The 15726-nt window shown below is 38.5% G+C and overlaps 2 protein-coding genes across 2 annotated transcripts; both read right to left on the bottom strand.

Annotated features, from left to right (window-relative positions):
* Positions 1 to 1177: 1177 nt before the first annotated feature.
* Positions 1178 to 6582, bottom strand: LOC115808678 (guanine nucleotide-binding protein subunit alpha-14-like). Its single transcript, XM_030770123.1, has 7 exons — positions 6462 to 6582; positions 2778 to 2962; positions 2472 to 2626; positions 2224 to 2352; positions 1971 to 2100; positions 1647 to 1800; positions 1178 to 1368 (listed from the first exon to the last, which is right to left on the bottom strand). The coding sequence occupies exons 1-7, from the start codon at positions 6580 to 6582 to the stop codon at positions 1178 to 1180; spliced, it is 1065 nt and encodes a 354-aa protein (XP_030625983.1).
* A 1305-nt stretch (positions 6583 to 7887) lies between these two features.
* gnaq (guanine nucleotide binding protein (G protein), q polypeptide) lies at positions 7888 to 14617 on the bottom strand. Its single transcript, XM_030767217.1, has 7 exons — positions 14334 to 14617; positions 13228 to 13412; positions 12400 to 12554; positions 12003 to 12131; positions 11137 to 11266; positions 10326 to 10479; positions 7888 to 9825 (listed from the first exon to the last, which is right to left on the bottom strand). Exons 1-7 carry the CDS (start codon positions 14467 to 14469, stop codon positions 9635 to 9637), a joined length of 1080 nt encoding a protein of 359 aa, XP_030623077.1. The 5' UTR covers positions 14470 to 14617; the 3' UTR covers positions 7888 to 9634.
* Positions 14618 to 15726: the final 1109 nt, after the last annotated feature.

Raw genomic sequence — 15726 nt, 5'->3', positions numbered from 1 at the left:
CCAATGCGCTACTCCTTCATCTTGTTAACAGCATTTTCTGATGTTGTGGGGGTAATGACAGTTAAAAGATAAAGTTTCTGATCTAGACAGTTTCTGATTTTAGATCCTCATCAATGCTCTATGTTGTAAGAATGTCCTTATAACCCAGGTTGAACATATTGAGGGTGTTCCTTAAGATGGTATGTTTGACAGCATCAAAAACAAAACTATATGGTGGATATCAGTGGCACTCTCAGTGGTCTTGTTCCAATGCGCTACTCCTTCATCTTGTAAACAGCATTTTCTGATTAGTTTGCAGCAGTGGAGAAAGCAGTGGGAGAGGTGGAGGGTTGTGTTGTCTGACAACGCTGACTCCAGTAACTTGTCAAATTTTAGCATGTCCAAACACAAGTGCAGGAGTTTATTAGTTATTTAACAGGGTCCATGCACATTAATCAACATTTTGTCTCCACATCAAAGTGCCAGGTGTAGCTACAGTGCTACTTTTCATTTGCAGAGCAAGGACAGTGTTGGCAAAAACAATAAATAAGTACATTACATCAAACACAGGAATACATACAATCTATAAACAATGAGGATCCAGGCGTTGTTAAAGATCACTCATGTTCGCAAGACCAGTATGCCTTTAGCTCGTTTGCATTCTAAAGTGGGGTAACTTAAACACGTGGCTTTGGCGAAGAATGTTGTTTGCCCATGTTTAATGTGTTTACTGTACAGTGTTCTACACAGTCTCCTCTTCTCAGCATCTGCGCTTTACCACAGACACATTGCTGATATGGTTTCGTTAAACCTGAGTGAGTAAAGAGATCACATGAGAAGGGCCAGTCTTAAGGACATGAGAGCTCCCTTTATTGCTCATAACACAAGATGTGCTCAAGGCATGTCTTTTCAATCTGTTAAATTAATGAAATCAAGTGTAAATCTCTAATTATTGTGTCGTATCCATGGATTTTTTTTCCCATTTACATTTTTTTGTGTACTTATTCGCTGATTAATTATTAATTATTTACATGGTACTCCACACTATAAGCAGATTACCATATGTTGCAGGGGTAATGACAGTTAAATGGATTACAATATGTTGTGGGGGTAATGACAGTTAAAAGATAAAGTTTCTGATCTAGACAGTTTCTGATTTTAGATCCTCATCAATGCTCTATGTTGTAAGAATGTCCTTTTAACCCAGGTTGAACATATTGAGGGTGTTCCTTAAGATGGTATGTTTGACAGCATCAAAAACAAAGCGAATGTTTTCTGTGTCTGTGGCACAGGTGAAGTGCGCATAGATAGGTTTTTTTGTGTCAGAGTTCTGCTCCTCATACATTTTCAAGACAAACTTCATTGCAGCATCTGCATCATTTTGTGGGCCTACAGAAAAAAAAGAGGTCCTTCATATGCTGTGATTTCTGAAGAATGTCATGACTGTCCCCATAACTGTTGTGTCATGTTAATCACACTGCCATTGACATAACCAGTAATGGAGAAATTCAGTGCTTTAATTTTTGTTTTCATGTTGCTTTTTCGTAAATGCGCAAATTTCACATACTGACATAATGTATTGTCATTTACAAACCGTGAAATGGCTCTAATACATTTTGTTAAAAACAGAATGTGCATTAAAAACACCCAGTGTTATTATACATTACCTTTGAACTCAGGAAAGTGGTCAGCAAGGTGGGACTTGGTGATCTTCTCCTGTAGTAGGTCTGTCTTATTGAGGAAAAGAATGATGGAAGAGTCCTGGAACCATGGGTAAGTAATGATAGTCTTGAAGAGGGCCTTGCTCTCCACCATACGATTCTGTGAGGAAGTCAATCACAATGGGCTTTGTGTGTTAATTACATGCATAGCAAATCAGATCATAGATGAAAACCTTATGAAAGACTGAAAATTACATTGAATTTTCAGGATCTTAAGAAGCCTCGCTGGATACCCAAATTTCAGTTATGAACTTGCGAAGGAGTTCTCACCACATGTTCGCTTTCTGATAAAACCTGGTCATACTCGCTCAGAGCAACCAGAAAGACGATGGATGTGACATTTTCAAAACAGTGGATCCACTTTCTCCTCTCAGATCTCTGACCTCCCACATCCACCATCCTGGACCAATAAAAACAAGAGGAGGGCTAATGTCACATGCAGTGTTTTAAGAGCCACTCAGCATTTTCTGTTTATGTCTGCCTCTAGATGGGAATTTTGAATGGTAAGGCTTGAAAGCCTCACCTGAATATGACGTTCTGGAGGTCAAAGGGGTACTCAATGATTCCAGTTGTGGGCACACGTACTCTGAGAATATCCTGCAGAGTTGGCACATAGGAAGGGGCAGTGATTCTGTCCAGGTCAGTCAGGTAACTGATAACAAATAATGACAGCAGCTTCTTACTACAAATCCATCGCTACATCTACAGGTTCAGTTTATTATATGTATCATACAGTGTGGAGTATCTATGAGTGAGTATCAATGCATTCACTATTTGGTGGAGTCAGACAGCTGGTACTGATTCCTGCGCTCATAGCACTGCTGTATCCCGTGATCACTCCACACGCCCTTAATGGCCTCAACATGCTTAGGCTCCAGTGTGGTCATGGTCTCTGCTGGTACATCCTCTAGCATTTTGGCATATCTCTAAAACACACACATACTCTTATACAATAACAGTTCATATCATTCAGTTGCTCAGACTGATACAATATGCAGCAGAACAACATTGCCAAAGATCCTAGACCTTCCCAAAGAGGTGTTTGGGGCTAAGAACCTGACAACATGGACAGCTTACCTCATTTTTTTCATCAACATAGGAAATCCCAAGAGTTTTCATGGCTTTGATCATGGTGTGGATAGATGTGATGATGTTCTGATAGACCATCTTTGTGAAGCCTCTTCTGTCATTGTCTGAATACCCTGAGCCATGAATGATTCTCATCTGCTTGATGAAGGTGCTCTTTCCACTTTCTCCAGTCCCTAGGGCAAAATACAAATGTAGGAAATATGACTAAACCAAAAGGAAACACTAACACCAGCAGGAGAAAGGTTTACTGCTACCTTTTACAGCTCTCTCTTGGGTACGTTCAGTTTTTAATGGAATGAAGAAGTGATTTGTAATTGACACTAGCCTGGAGGATGTTGCATTGGAATTGAACTGGAATTACGGGGAGTAAAATTGAATTATTTGAAATTTCCCCAAATTCCACAACCAAGAGAAGTGGTTTTTAAGGTTTATGCAATGGATAAAAATATTACAGGTCACTAAATAATAAACAAAACTTTGAATACTATATAATTTTGTAAGTATATTAATTCAGTATGTTAAAGACTATTTTATACAAGGTTAACTTTGAAATTCCCTTGACTAACACCTAAAATGTGTAACACACTCACACAAATTAAAGTTAATTTTTATTGAAATATTTTTATTTTCATTAATATATTATGTTTTATAAAATAGTAAATATACACACAAGTTTTGGGATTTGTAATGACATGAATTATTTGCTGTGCAGGAGAAGTTGCTTAAGTTCACTCAGAACAGTTAAACTGTGTTTGAAAGGTGGGACCTGTGTTCTTTCTACACAAAGTGAATCGCAGGGAAATGACTTTTTTGTAATTCTATTTCCAGCTATGATTCCTTAATGGTTTTCCAAATTCCAAAACAAATTCCTCTAATTCTTCAGTTTAACTGGAATTCGTTCAGGAATTAAGTCAAACATAAGCACTCTTTAACTTTACTGTTACTGGAGTTGTTATCTGTTAATTTCATTAATCACGTTTTTTTTTTTAAGACGCGATAAGGTTTTGAGTGCCCCCTGTTGGACTGCAGTAAAAATACTGACAATTTTTTTCTTGTCTTTGAGCTGTGCCAGGTTCAAGTCAACTGCTCTTATATACCGTCCCTTCATACTGCCTGTGAATGACATCAGGAAATTTTTTAACATTTCTTTACCACACCTAGCTCATCGCAGAAGCCCAGTCTCAGCTTGTGGTAATTATGTAAAAGGCAAATACAAATCTGTAGTCCTCTAACATTTTCACAGCGTTTATGTATAATTTGTATTTTGTGTTGGTTGAATAATGATTGTATTAGTACACAGTGAGGTGGTATAAAAAGCATGATAATTGTTTAAGTACTTTCTGTTATGTAACACTTCATTCCTTTGTTTTGTTTTTTGTTTTTCTTTTTTGTTTTTTTTGGTTTTGCTCTTACAGGTTTGGAAAATCTATGTCTTAGGAAACTTTTTCAAAATCTCTATGCACTGTGTAGCCTGCTATAAATGCTAAAATTCTTCCCACCTACTCTTCAAAAACAGTGAGATGCAAAAAGTGATTTAACAGCAGTACTGTGTTACTGACGTATGTAGGTGGTAATAATTTCATATTCACATTATGTATCCATAAAGAGGCCAGTTGGACCTGGAGGTATTTGCACAAATAAGTAGCAAATTATGGTATGTAATAGTGTAAACTATGTCTTAAATTGGCATTATTATTCATTATAAATCACTGAAATATGCTCTTCTGATTCGTTCATCAACTCCTCACTGGAGTCGTGTGATGGGAAACAACGATATTGTCTGAGTGCTATGATAACCTTTATGAGAGGAAATCATTTCATAGGGGAGAATGGGTCAGTTCATTCTTCACTGAGAACAGCATGACCTTCTCATTGTGTTACAAATAAATTATAGAACAATCAACATTTCATCTGTGATTCAGAAATGTAACACAGGGGATTTTTAACTCTTATTACTCAAGGGCTTTTTTATGCCTCTTTGGTCTGAACGAGAATGCACAGACAGCCCTGTCATTTAAGGAAAAGTATAATGTTCAAAATTAAGCTTTAAGTTACATACACTCTAAGAATTACAGGTGGGTTAACATTCCATGCTGCTGACAAGCAGTTTGGTATGTCTTACTGTGTACAGTCTCATGATCCATTCACAAAATGTGTCGTGTTCAGTTCTATCACAGTTGTTCCTCAGACTCATCATTTCTGATTTAGTAGATGGTCTTGTCTGCATTCTTAACAAAGCAGTCAAATATCAAAGACTGGTCTTTTTTAAGGAGACAAACTGAGAGAGATCCATTGGAAATACTAATTCTACCTGACTCAGCAAACTGATTAAGCTGCAACTAAATTAACATAAGATGCTATGTCTAACAAAAGGTAAGCTTTGTAAAACTAAAAAAAATGGCCACACATGAAACTATATATATACTATATAAACTATAACTATAATGTCACATTTTGTGGTGATTCATGTAGGCACATGATGTTTGTAGCGTCGCACATACATCTGTAGTGATAAAGATAAACCAAAAACAAGGATATAACAGGTTTGAATGGACTGCTATGGCAAGATAGGACGAGTGATTTCATAGTTTAAATTCATTCGTTTCTTGGGCTTAAACCGACAGATGACGGATGCAATGAGAAGCAAGGTGTTTTGATGAGCCAGTGACATCCGCAGTAACAATGCTAATTTGTCTTCATAACATATTAGAGGACAAGAAGATGTTGCACGTGTCACTGAGAAATACAGCTGTGTTAGGAACTTATGCCTGTCTAATAAACAGTTTAATCTCCATCTGCAGGCCTCCCCGTGCCCCATCCTTGAAATGTGGAATCAGGAACAACTGAAAGGTTGTAGTTTAGATATGAGGCTAATTGCATTCTTCAGCATGCAGAACAGGTTTGCCAAATATGCAGTCTTGGTTATGGCTCATGCAACCTTCTCCCCTTTAGCAGATAATTATCACAGTAGGAAGAAGGAAATGTTTCTCGCGAAGTCAAGTGTCACTTCATCCTCTTTATCAAATATACGACTGTAAACATGTATTACAAGTATTAAGATGTAGCAAAACAAAAACTCAGTGTAATTGGAAAATATCATCTTGTCGACCTGCACTTCTCTTCAATTTCAAACACCATGAGTGAAAACGTTGACCCATTAAAATCTTGTGCTCACACCTACACCGGTAATACACGGATCACCTGTTTTCGAACACGTACCAAACAAGTGCTTCGCTTGTCTTTACAAATCTCTCGATGTCTCTGTTTAAGCGATGACATTCTTAAATTATTTTCCACAGTCTGTTTGCCAACCAATTAGTTAATTGTTATTAGTTATTTATGCCAATATCAACTGGCATTTTATGTATTGGGTAAAATTGTTATATTTAGCGGTCTAGCGACGTGATTGATGCTGTGACAGATCTAGTTTCAGTTGGTGACTCAAGGGATTTTACCCATATGGTCAAATTAACACTTTAAAGATAAATCGTAGTAGACCATTTCACTCTTAACGGATCAATACTGTTAACCATATTTACTTTTTAAAAAAACAGAATTTAGCGCTAAAAACCTATATCATTTCATTTGTCTCAGTCACGATGTGAACTCTCCTCTCGTCAGATCACCTGCAACTTCCAACTACACCTGCCGAGTTCTTTAATAGTAACTTACCCAAAAGCAACAATTTCAGCTGTCGTTGCGACTCCCTCTTATCTATCTGAAGTTGTCGTTCGATTTGTTTGTGGTTCCTGTGTCGCGCCAAATCGTCCTCAGACATGCAACATAATTCCATTTTTAAATTCCCAAATTCTAATTAGCAATATGATTGGTTACAGAAGTAATGTCAAACAATTTATCTAATTTAAGGTCATCAAGGTGCTCTACGAAGTCATAAAAAGTGAAATGCACATGGGAAAGGCAAAGTATTCAAAATCCAACGTGCAGCAAAAAGCTTTTTACATAGCTTTACTCTGGTGTCATCACATTTTCTTCCTCGGTCTACACTGGGCGGACAAAGAGGGAGGCGGTACTTACACTAATGTTTGGAACTACTTAATATGCAAAAACTTATTACATGCTCTCACTCAGTCACAAACTCTCTCTCTCTCTCTCCCACACACACACACAAAAGAAAACAGGATTTCCTCATTTTTATAAACTGGAATAATTTATTCCATAATAATTGATTAGAAAGCATTTAAGAAGACTGCTCTATTGACAATGCTTTGAGAAAAAGAGAAATCCAATGAACAGATGAAATGGAGAACGAGCATGTTGCAATGAGGCAGACATATCTTAAGATGACGCTCCAGCATCATGATAATTGACTTTCAGTCCTGTTCCAGGCCATAAGGCAGATCGCAGTACCAGTCCAATATAATGCAAGTACACCAGCTCAAAAAGGAGGAGGATGTTCCAACCTCTCACCCTCCACACTTAGCAGTCCAACAGCTATTAACCATCTGAACAAAAGCCTTCATTGCTCTAGAAAGTTCTGGTCATCAGAGAGCACATGGGAACATGCCCAATGAGACATCAAACAAGGAACACCAACACAGATTTTTTTTAACAGAGAGATTATCACTGCTTCTGGAAATCTTCACAAAGCTGGTTCCTTGTGTGGTCCAAGCACAATACTTTCAGATTTGTGTAAATCAGCAAGAGACAACTGTACAGGCTAGAAGCCAGAGAATTTGCATCAGAGTAAATATGGTGATTTTGTTATAGAGAAGCCAGAAGAATCACTTCATCACACAAATGTATACACTAAAATCAAAGGTCTATCACATCAAGTCATATTCTGTGACGTCATTAACCTTGAGAAATTCCAAGGGAATTAAAAAAAAAAAAATCCCCATGAGTGACCTCAAGTACAATTTTTCATTACACGTTCAAGAATGTTGGGATTCCTCCAGAGTAGCTCCTGTGCACCATGCACAACCACATGCCTTCAAAGAGAATGAGGAAGTGTGAGCAGGTGAAAATGTAGATCGGTCATTACACAGTGACTGTGTCAACAGGTGCTAACAGCGAGTTTTTGTTTATTTCATAGTACGGAAATTATGAAATGACAAAAAAAAAAAAAAGAGTTTCAGAGGATGAGGCAACCCCCCCGGCAATACAGATAGGCCAACACCTCAGAGATCCAAACATATTTTAGAGGAAAACTGAAATGTTTCCATTGGCATTTACAGATGACTTGGCTAACACTATGGTAAGGAATATACAGGTAGATGAAAGCTAGGACGGTTTGAAATCTATACCGGGGGGGATTGGTTAAATTTCTGTAAAATAAATACTTTAAGTCCATAGGACATGTGAGAATCTCTGCCAAAATTCCAACCTCTGATAATAAATATGCTATGAGGCATATACTTATACCATCCATACTGTTCCCTTCTCTAACAAAAAGCACTTTATGGGGCAGAAATTAATATACTTAAAAAAGCCAACCAAAGCACTGTACTAACGTGACAGGACTGTTCAAGTCTTTTCCCATTCTCCTTGTCAGTCATCTTAAACTTTTAAACCTCACTGAACTTTCACACTACATGGAATCTCATGAAATGCCTGCTTTTTTTTTTTTCCAAATAAATGTGATTTAACATGAGAGACAATGTGGATTACAATAAAGAAACTTCATGGTCTGGCCAATACTGGTGAACAGGAATATCACAACAACATGAAAACATTAATTCTAGACTTCTGAGTTTGAGAATTATCTAATAGTAAAGAATCCCCTTGTGGGCCAAATGTACAGCAGTAAAGGTTTTCTTAAACTAAGGCATTGGGATGTATTGGGAAAATTTTCACCTAATCCAATGGCACATTACTCAGGAGCCATGTGGTAATTACCGGTAAGCATAAAGGCCTGGTACAAGACGGGACCATTGTGAGGTGGAACTGTTTTTTTTGTTTCATGTGTGACAAAGATAGCAAACCAATAGCCTTTCAAAGAAATATATGAAGTTGTTTTCAAAGCAGATTGTATGCTGGGGGATGATTAGCTCATGTTAGTGGTGTGTGTATATGCATTTGGCAATATATAAGAGAAGCATATTTAAAAACAAACGAAAAAAAAATGTGGCACTTTGAAAACACTTCATCCATTGATCTAAGAAAATTATACGGTAGCCATCATTATTCAGGCAAGAAATGTGTGTTCCTTTGATGAACATGCAGAGCAGTGTCCTAAGACCAAAGTATAGTCTTTTTTTGTAAAGGGTGTCTTCTGCTGATTTTTGGAGTAAAATGCCATATTAGATTAAGCATTTCAAAAATACAGACAACATTTAAATAACTTTCTCATGACGTCTTATTCTTCAGAAGGATGATCGTGTGCTAAGACCAAAGAGGAAAGGCGGTTATGGTCAGAGCACTTAACTGAGAATGAATACATTCTTCCAAAAAACCAGTCAGAGACAGAAGAACCCCCTTTAGGAACACTCCGAAGTCTGTAAAATGAGCTCACGTCTCCTCTGAGAACATTTTTGCGCTTGTGATCATAAAAGTTCATCAACGCAATTTTTTTTTTTCTTTGAAATGGAATAATTCAAGATGGACCCTGTGGACAAGCTCCAAGGTGCAAAATAAATAATTCTGCATTAGGGAACAGTTTATTAATCAAAAGCAAAGTCCACTGAAAAAGAATCGCTCTCCGAATTTCTTATTGTGGAGTAATCAGGTTTTGATTGAGGGATCTGCACATGCCATTAGACCGGGTTGAGTTATGGTTTAGTTGGTGGTCTGGAGATGCACTTGACCAGGTTCAGGCTGTAAATATGACAGAGCCGTGGCCAGCTGCAGTTTGATTCTCTACTTTCATCAAAGATTTTGGGATCGTTTCAGACCAGATTGTACTCCTTCAGGTTGAGCTGTAAGATAGTGTCCTTGACAGCAGCAAAGACGAAACGAATGTTTTCCGTGTCGGTGGCACAGGTGAAGTGAGAGTAAATGATTTTGTCACTGTCTGGATTCAGATCGACAAACATCTTCAGGATGAATTCCCTCGCTGCTTGGGCATCCCTTTGTGGACCTGAGAGAGGGATGAAAAGAGAAATGAAAATGAGAGGGAAAGGAAAGAGTTTTCATAACCAGCACAATTAAGTATGCTGTCTTTCTCAATGAGGGATACTCAGTAGGCGATTCTGTAGGGGGATGAGTGGGGATGCCATCCCTTTGTTAGCAAAATGACCAAAATGCATCCCCCTTGTTAACCTGCCATTCCCCCTACATATTCTGTGGAGAAGTGTCAGTGACCACTGGACCACCCCCCTTGTTAAAAAATAACAAATCGCCTACTGGGGATACTAATATTACCTTACATTATGGACACTAATGTTTGACACTCTTTGTCAACAAATACTCTTTAAGATGAAGTTTAGATGATTGTCAAATGAATTCATGGCCATCAAGGCTAAAGAGCATAGCAAAATATGTTAGAACTGAAATGAGTTATTATTCACTTGATCAAAAGTTAACATTGTCCTGTGAGATAATACAGAGAAGCAGTCACACACTTTAGAGAGCCCATACCATCATACTCAGGGAAGTAATCTACAAGATGTGAAAACATGATCTTCTCCTCCAAGAGGTCTTTCTTGTTCAAAAAGAGAATAACAGATGAGTTCTGGAACCAGGGGTATGTGATTATCGTCCGGAATAACGCTTTACTTTCTTCCATTCGATTCTGTAAAATGAAAAAAAAATAGGGGTAATTATAATATTTCAAAAACAATATGCACTCTAACACTCTTAATATGCGGGCAAAGGTTGTACATGGTATTTCCTTATACAAAATACAAACTTGATCAATGAAACAAAGATTGCCCTCTCTTGGTGAACTGGGTTACCAACCATTTCCTACCATTACTGTACAGCACCACACACAACTTTCACTGGTCTAGAACTAGTTTGCCCCGAGTAATTCAAAAAGGTTGCATTTAAAACTGTTAAAATCTTTCTCTTGAATTTGAGAAGAGAAGACCCCCAGAATATGACAGTGAGAGAACAAGATTTCACTACTACTGGGATACAGCAAAACAAAGACACATAAAACATGTCTAATGGGAGTCTTACTCAGCCTTAAATTAAAGAGATGCCATTTACCAGATTTTGTCCTGCCTTGTGTTGCACCAGCATAAAAGCAAGACTTGTTGTACCACAAATACGTCAGCAATAAATAAACGCTATATTTCCAAATACCAAGTAATTCCTAGTTCCATATAAAAATTCTAAACCAAAGGTCAGACCTTAAACTCCTTTCAAAACCTTCCCACTTTACAGATGTTCATTTTGGAGAAAGTGTTCAGCTCCCCCCTATGGTGACTTTTGGAAATACACTCACTTCATTGTCAGATTCCACCAAGACTTGATCATATTCACTGAGAGCCACCAAGAACATGATGGATGTTACATTCTCAAAACAGTGGATCCATTTCCGCCTCTCTGATCGCTGTCCACCCACATCCACCATTCTGGACGGGTAAGAGAGATAAGAGGGTCAAAGGTTACTTCATGACGCCACCACCCTGTGGAGGGTTCATAAACTTCATGGAGACAGACAGACATGTTCAGCTGGAACCCAGGAGGTTCAGAGCTGAGGTTTATTCATTCCTCTTGCTCTTACATTTGGGTTCAGCAGAACCCCTACCTTGCCATTTGTCAGTACTCCTGTTACTTTTTCGATAAAACAATTTTGTTTTGTTTTTTTATGTTTTACACAACAACCTAAAAAGCACTCAAAACTACAATGCTTTACTGCTGCATTGATGACAGTAGCTTTTGCCACTTATTTTTCAAATAAAAACTTTTCAAAAAGAACAGGGTAACATGTACTGTGTGATGTGTAATCTTACTGACATCACTCATATTCACTCACACAGGAAATACACAAGTGGCACCTTTCACTATATGTCTTTTATACAGACTGCAAAACTATTTCACTTCACTTTGTCAACTTGGGAAAGTCAGACACTGATATATCAACTAGAAATCAAAATATAACCAACAAAAAGTCTAGTAAATGAGAGTCAGCTCAGAAAAATACAGAATAGAATAGAATAGAATAGAGTAGAGTAGAATAGAATAGAATAGAACAGAAAGAATAGAATGTGTCTTGGTTTATCTGAACACACTATTTGAAAGAGCACACAAGCAAAGCGTAGAGGACCATACCTAACAGAGGATCAGAGCAGAACAGAAAGGATTTACCTGAAAATGACACTCTGAAGGTCAAAGGTATATTCAATGATACCCGTGGTGGGGACCCTGACTCTGAGTACGTCTTGCTGAGTGGGTACGTACGCAGAGTCAGCTATACGATCCAGTGCATTCAGGTAGCTGGGGATAAACAGAAACAAGTCACAGATGGTTAGTGATCTGGATAAAATGTTTCTATGCAGTAATAGGGGCAAACAATCAACTTCTTCTGGTAACTTGGATGCTGTAGTTAAAGGGGAAATACATCAAAGATGTTTAGTACAAACGAGTAGTCTACGTATCTAGTTCCCTTTGGCCACTTTCATTTCATCTTTTTACCTTTACAGATGGTGCAGACTCACCAGTTGACACTCTCAGAACAGAAATGATGAGGAATTTGTGTACTCACTATTTGGTAGAGTCTGAGAGCTGGTACTCTCTCCTTCGGTCATAACATTCCTGGATTCCTGGGTCATTCCATAAACTCTTGATGGCGTCTACGTAAGGGTTGACAAACGTTGTTACCTTCTCTACGTCCACTTCTCGGACGATATTTGCATTGCCCTACAGAATGGAGGGAGAAAAAGAAAAAAAAAATCATCCTCTTGTATAGGTGACTAACATTTGCAAAAAAATAAGATGTCTCAGCACTGCTGGAAAGCACAAAATCAGTTTCTCTGACCTCTCCAAAAGCTAGTCCTGCACCAAGTTGTACTTACGGATATCATTGTTTTTCAACCCTCCAAAGTTTTGATTTTGGTCAGTAGCTAATTGCCCCACTTCTATTCTAAACTTTATGAATGTTCTCCATTTCAGAAGTATCAAAATGTGACCCACTAATACTTTACTATATTGAGGTTGCAATGTTCTGCAGTTTCAGTCAATTGAGCTTAAAGAAGAGAAATGGGCTTGCCTTCAGGTCCATCTAGAAATGAAAAAGATGAGCAAACCCATTTCTACAAGGCAGTGAATTTAGATAATTAATTTCATAGCTTGGAGGAATAATCTCGTTAGGCTGTACTGCGTGATTAACCAAAGTGATTCCGCTTCTGACATAGTATTTGTTCCATGAGTTGACCTACTTCACAGCCAAGGTGTAGCCAAGGTGTAGAAGGCTTTCACCAAACAACACAAAAATGTTCCAAAAAAATATTTACAAAAACCATCTTAATAGTGGTATATAAGACTGTCTGGCCCCAAACATCTGGTATTATCATATAGTGATTGATGTTTGTACCTTGTTGTGTTCATATTTGTAGGGGATCTGGAGAGTATCCATGGCTCGGATCATGGCCTGGACAGATGTGAAGATGTTCTGGTAGACCAGCTTAGTGAAGCCTTTCTTGTCCTCTTCTGAGTACCCTGTGCCATGAATGATTTTCATCTGTTTGATGAAGGTGCTCTTCCCACTCTCTCCAGTCCCTTCAGTACAGAGGATGAGAGAGAGGACAAACGTCAAAATAATTGCGAGAAATGTTAGCATAGGTAGCAACAATGTGCGTGCTGTCTGCAACTCTCTAAAATCACACAACATGCAACAGCTTCAGCCAACTATTCCATCCTACCTGCCCACATGGCATAGATTACTAGGCTCTTTAAATCAGGCTGATTTCCGAACGGCCAAAACAAATGGACGGTGGTCTATGAGGAGAGTCGATAATTTCTAAGAATTGAAATAGGCGTGCCTTCGGCCATAAAACGACCCAGCGTCACTGCTTCCCTTTTACATTGCACGACACAGTGGCCTATTTTGAGTGAATATTCATGACATCTGCTTATAGGTGACAATCAGAGTATTCATTCGATGGGGATATCTGAAGAAAATCTGCGTTTGGATGGTTTATGAGTGTGAGACTGAGGTTTGCAAGAAACGTGACATGCCATTGGTTCATCTGACAGTTTGAGGAAGCGGTCAACATTTTCCATTTTCCGCAAACAATTATCTGATACCCATACTCCCTCAATAAGCACTTGTCAAAATACTGTGGATCGGTGTAACGCCAGCGTTGAGGGAATTCAAAATAGCATTTTTTTTAACCATTTACTACATTTGAAGGTCCACATTCAGCTGCTGGTTGTTGACACCCACACATTTCCAAATAAATGTATATTTGTGCGTTATATATATATATATTTGCGGCGATTATGTTAAATGTGAACGCACACGGTGTACCGATATACAAAGTTACTGCACTGTCAATCCCATTAAAGAAACAACGGTTATTTGCATCTGTAACCACCTTATTTGCGTACATATAAGTTCAGCATAAACGCTGCAATCACTTCCAGAGGCTGGAAGTGGAGGAAAATGAAGTTGTTTTCCACGTCATTTTGCTCTCTTACCGAGTAGCAGTAGCTTGAGCTCCCGACGGGAGTCTTTCTTGTCCCGACGAAGCTGTCTCTCTATTTCGTCGTTGATCCGCCTCGCTTCTTTAGCCTCTTCGCTGAGGCAACACGCCATTATGGAGTCCAGAGTCATGATTCTCCAAAAGAAAACCCAAGGATAGCACTTTTTATTCTATGAGTTTCCCAGTGATCCCATTGAGGAAAAAATCAAACAAAGCATGGGTGTAGATATTTGTTAGTAAATAAGGACCAGGTTTTATAGTTTGTAAAGAGGGAACTCGACTCATAAAATGTCCACGTAATTCAAGTTTTTATTTGTGAATCTTTTCAGTCGTCTCAGCTTCCCCCCTGAACTTAGAGCAAGCAAGGACTAAAATCCTATCAAGGTTGATGAGTGCTTGTATTTCTCTCACTCTAGCAACAGCTCCTTTTGGGAGAGTGACTCCATAGCTAGTCGTTCTTGTTATGAAGACTAAGGGGTTTCAATCTTGTCAGGTCCTTTCTTAATAATCTGCGTTTTTTCCCGGGCAAACCACGCCGATCCTTTTGCCTTATTTGCGACTAAAGGGTATCGGAGATAAAAAAAAATATTACCATGAATAAAGCAACAGTATTCAAGTCTCTCTCCCCAGTTGCTCGACTCCGGGCGTGGTAAAGCTGAATATGGCGGACTTTCACTCCAATTCCCTTCGAACCACTAGACTGGAATACAGTTATCTGGTGGAAATCCAGTGAAAAAATACGAAATCCTCAGGTTCACATACCATCCAAAACATAAGACCGAACGTTTGGATTATATATCCGAAAAACAAGCTCAGGCATTTTGGGGGAAAAGTAAATTCCAACTGAAGTGCCTTCAATTCCCTCTTTCGGCTATTCCATATGTAATTTCATTAAAGGCACCATCCACTCCCAGCCATGTGACGTTTAGAGAATAAGGAGGGGTGTGTTCGGTTGAGGGGAAGTTCACGAGGGGGCGGCTTGATTCAACGTGTGGGAAATACAACATATCAGCCGCTCAGGTTCACTGTTACACTGACTTATTTGCGTTGCCTACCCAAAACGGAAGCAAACGAAAAGACATAATCCACGATTACAAAGTAAGCCTTTCTCTTTTAAATACTGCTTCGTTCTCGTAACGTTTGTTTTGCAACAATACTCGTTCCCGCTTGATAAATCTGGAGGAATGGTTTGTCAGTTTGTTGCGCCAGTACGTATCAAACCAATTTAAATGGCTTTCTGTGACGCCACTTGCAGTTTGCTAACTTCTCGAAAACGTACATATAAGAGAAACTGAACTATGAGGGCTCATTGTTTGACATTACACTTTATTTCTGTAGGTGATGCTGTTGTTCCCATGTACACGTTACTCACTGGGTGCTCATAATTT

The sequence above is a fragment of the Chanos chanos genome, chromosome 3 (genome assembly GCF_902362185.1).
Source record: "Chanos chanos chromosome 3, fChaCha1.1, whole genome shotgun sequence".
Taxonomy (NCBI): Eukaryota; Metazoa; Chordata; class Actinopteri; order Gonorynchiformes; family Chanidae; genus Chanos; species Chanos chanos.
The sequence above is the reverse complement of the archived record's forward strand: the minus strand, read 5'-3'. Positions and strand labels throughout refer to the sequence as shown.

Coding starts and splice junctions, on each gene's coding strand:
- LOC115808678 (XM_030770123.1), bottom strand. CDS start 6,582: ATGGAATTATGTTGCATGTCTGAGGACGATTTGGCGCGACACAGGAAC. Junction 2,627..2,777: donor ATGTTGATGAAAAAAATGAG/GTAAGCTGTCCA, acceptor TGTGTGTTTTAG/AGATATGCCAAAATGCTAGA. Junction 2,101..2,223: donor CTCCAGAACGTCATATTCAG/GTGAGGCTTTCA, acceptor TTATTGGTCCAG/GATGGTGGATGTGGGAGGTC.
- gnaq (XM_030767217.1), bottom strand. CDS start 14,469: ATGACTCTGGACTCCATAATGGCGTGTTGCCTCAGCGAAGAGGCTAAA. Junction 12,555..13,227: donor ACAAATATGAACACAACAAG/GTACAAACATCA, acceptor TCCATTCTGTAG/GGCAATGCAAATATCGTCCG. Junction 12,132..12,399: donor CTCTCAGACTCTACCAAATA/GTGAGTACACAA, acceptor GTTTATCCCCAG/CTACCTGAATGCACTGGATC.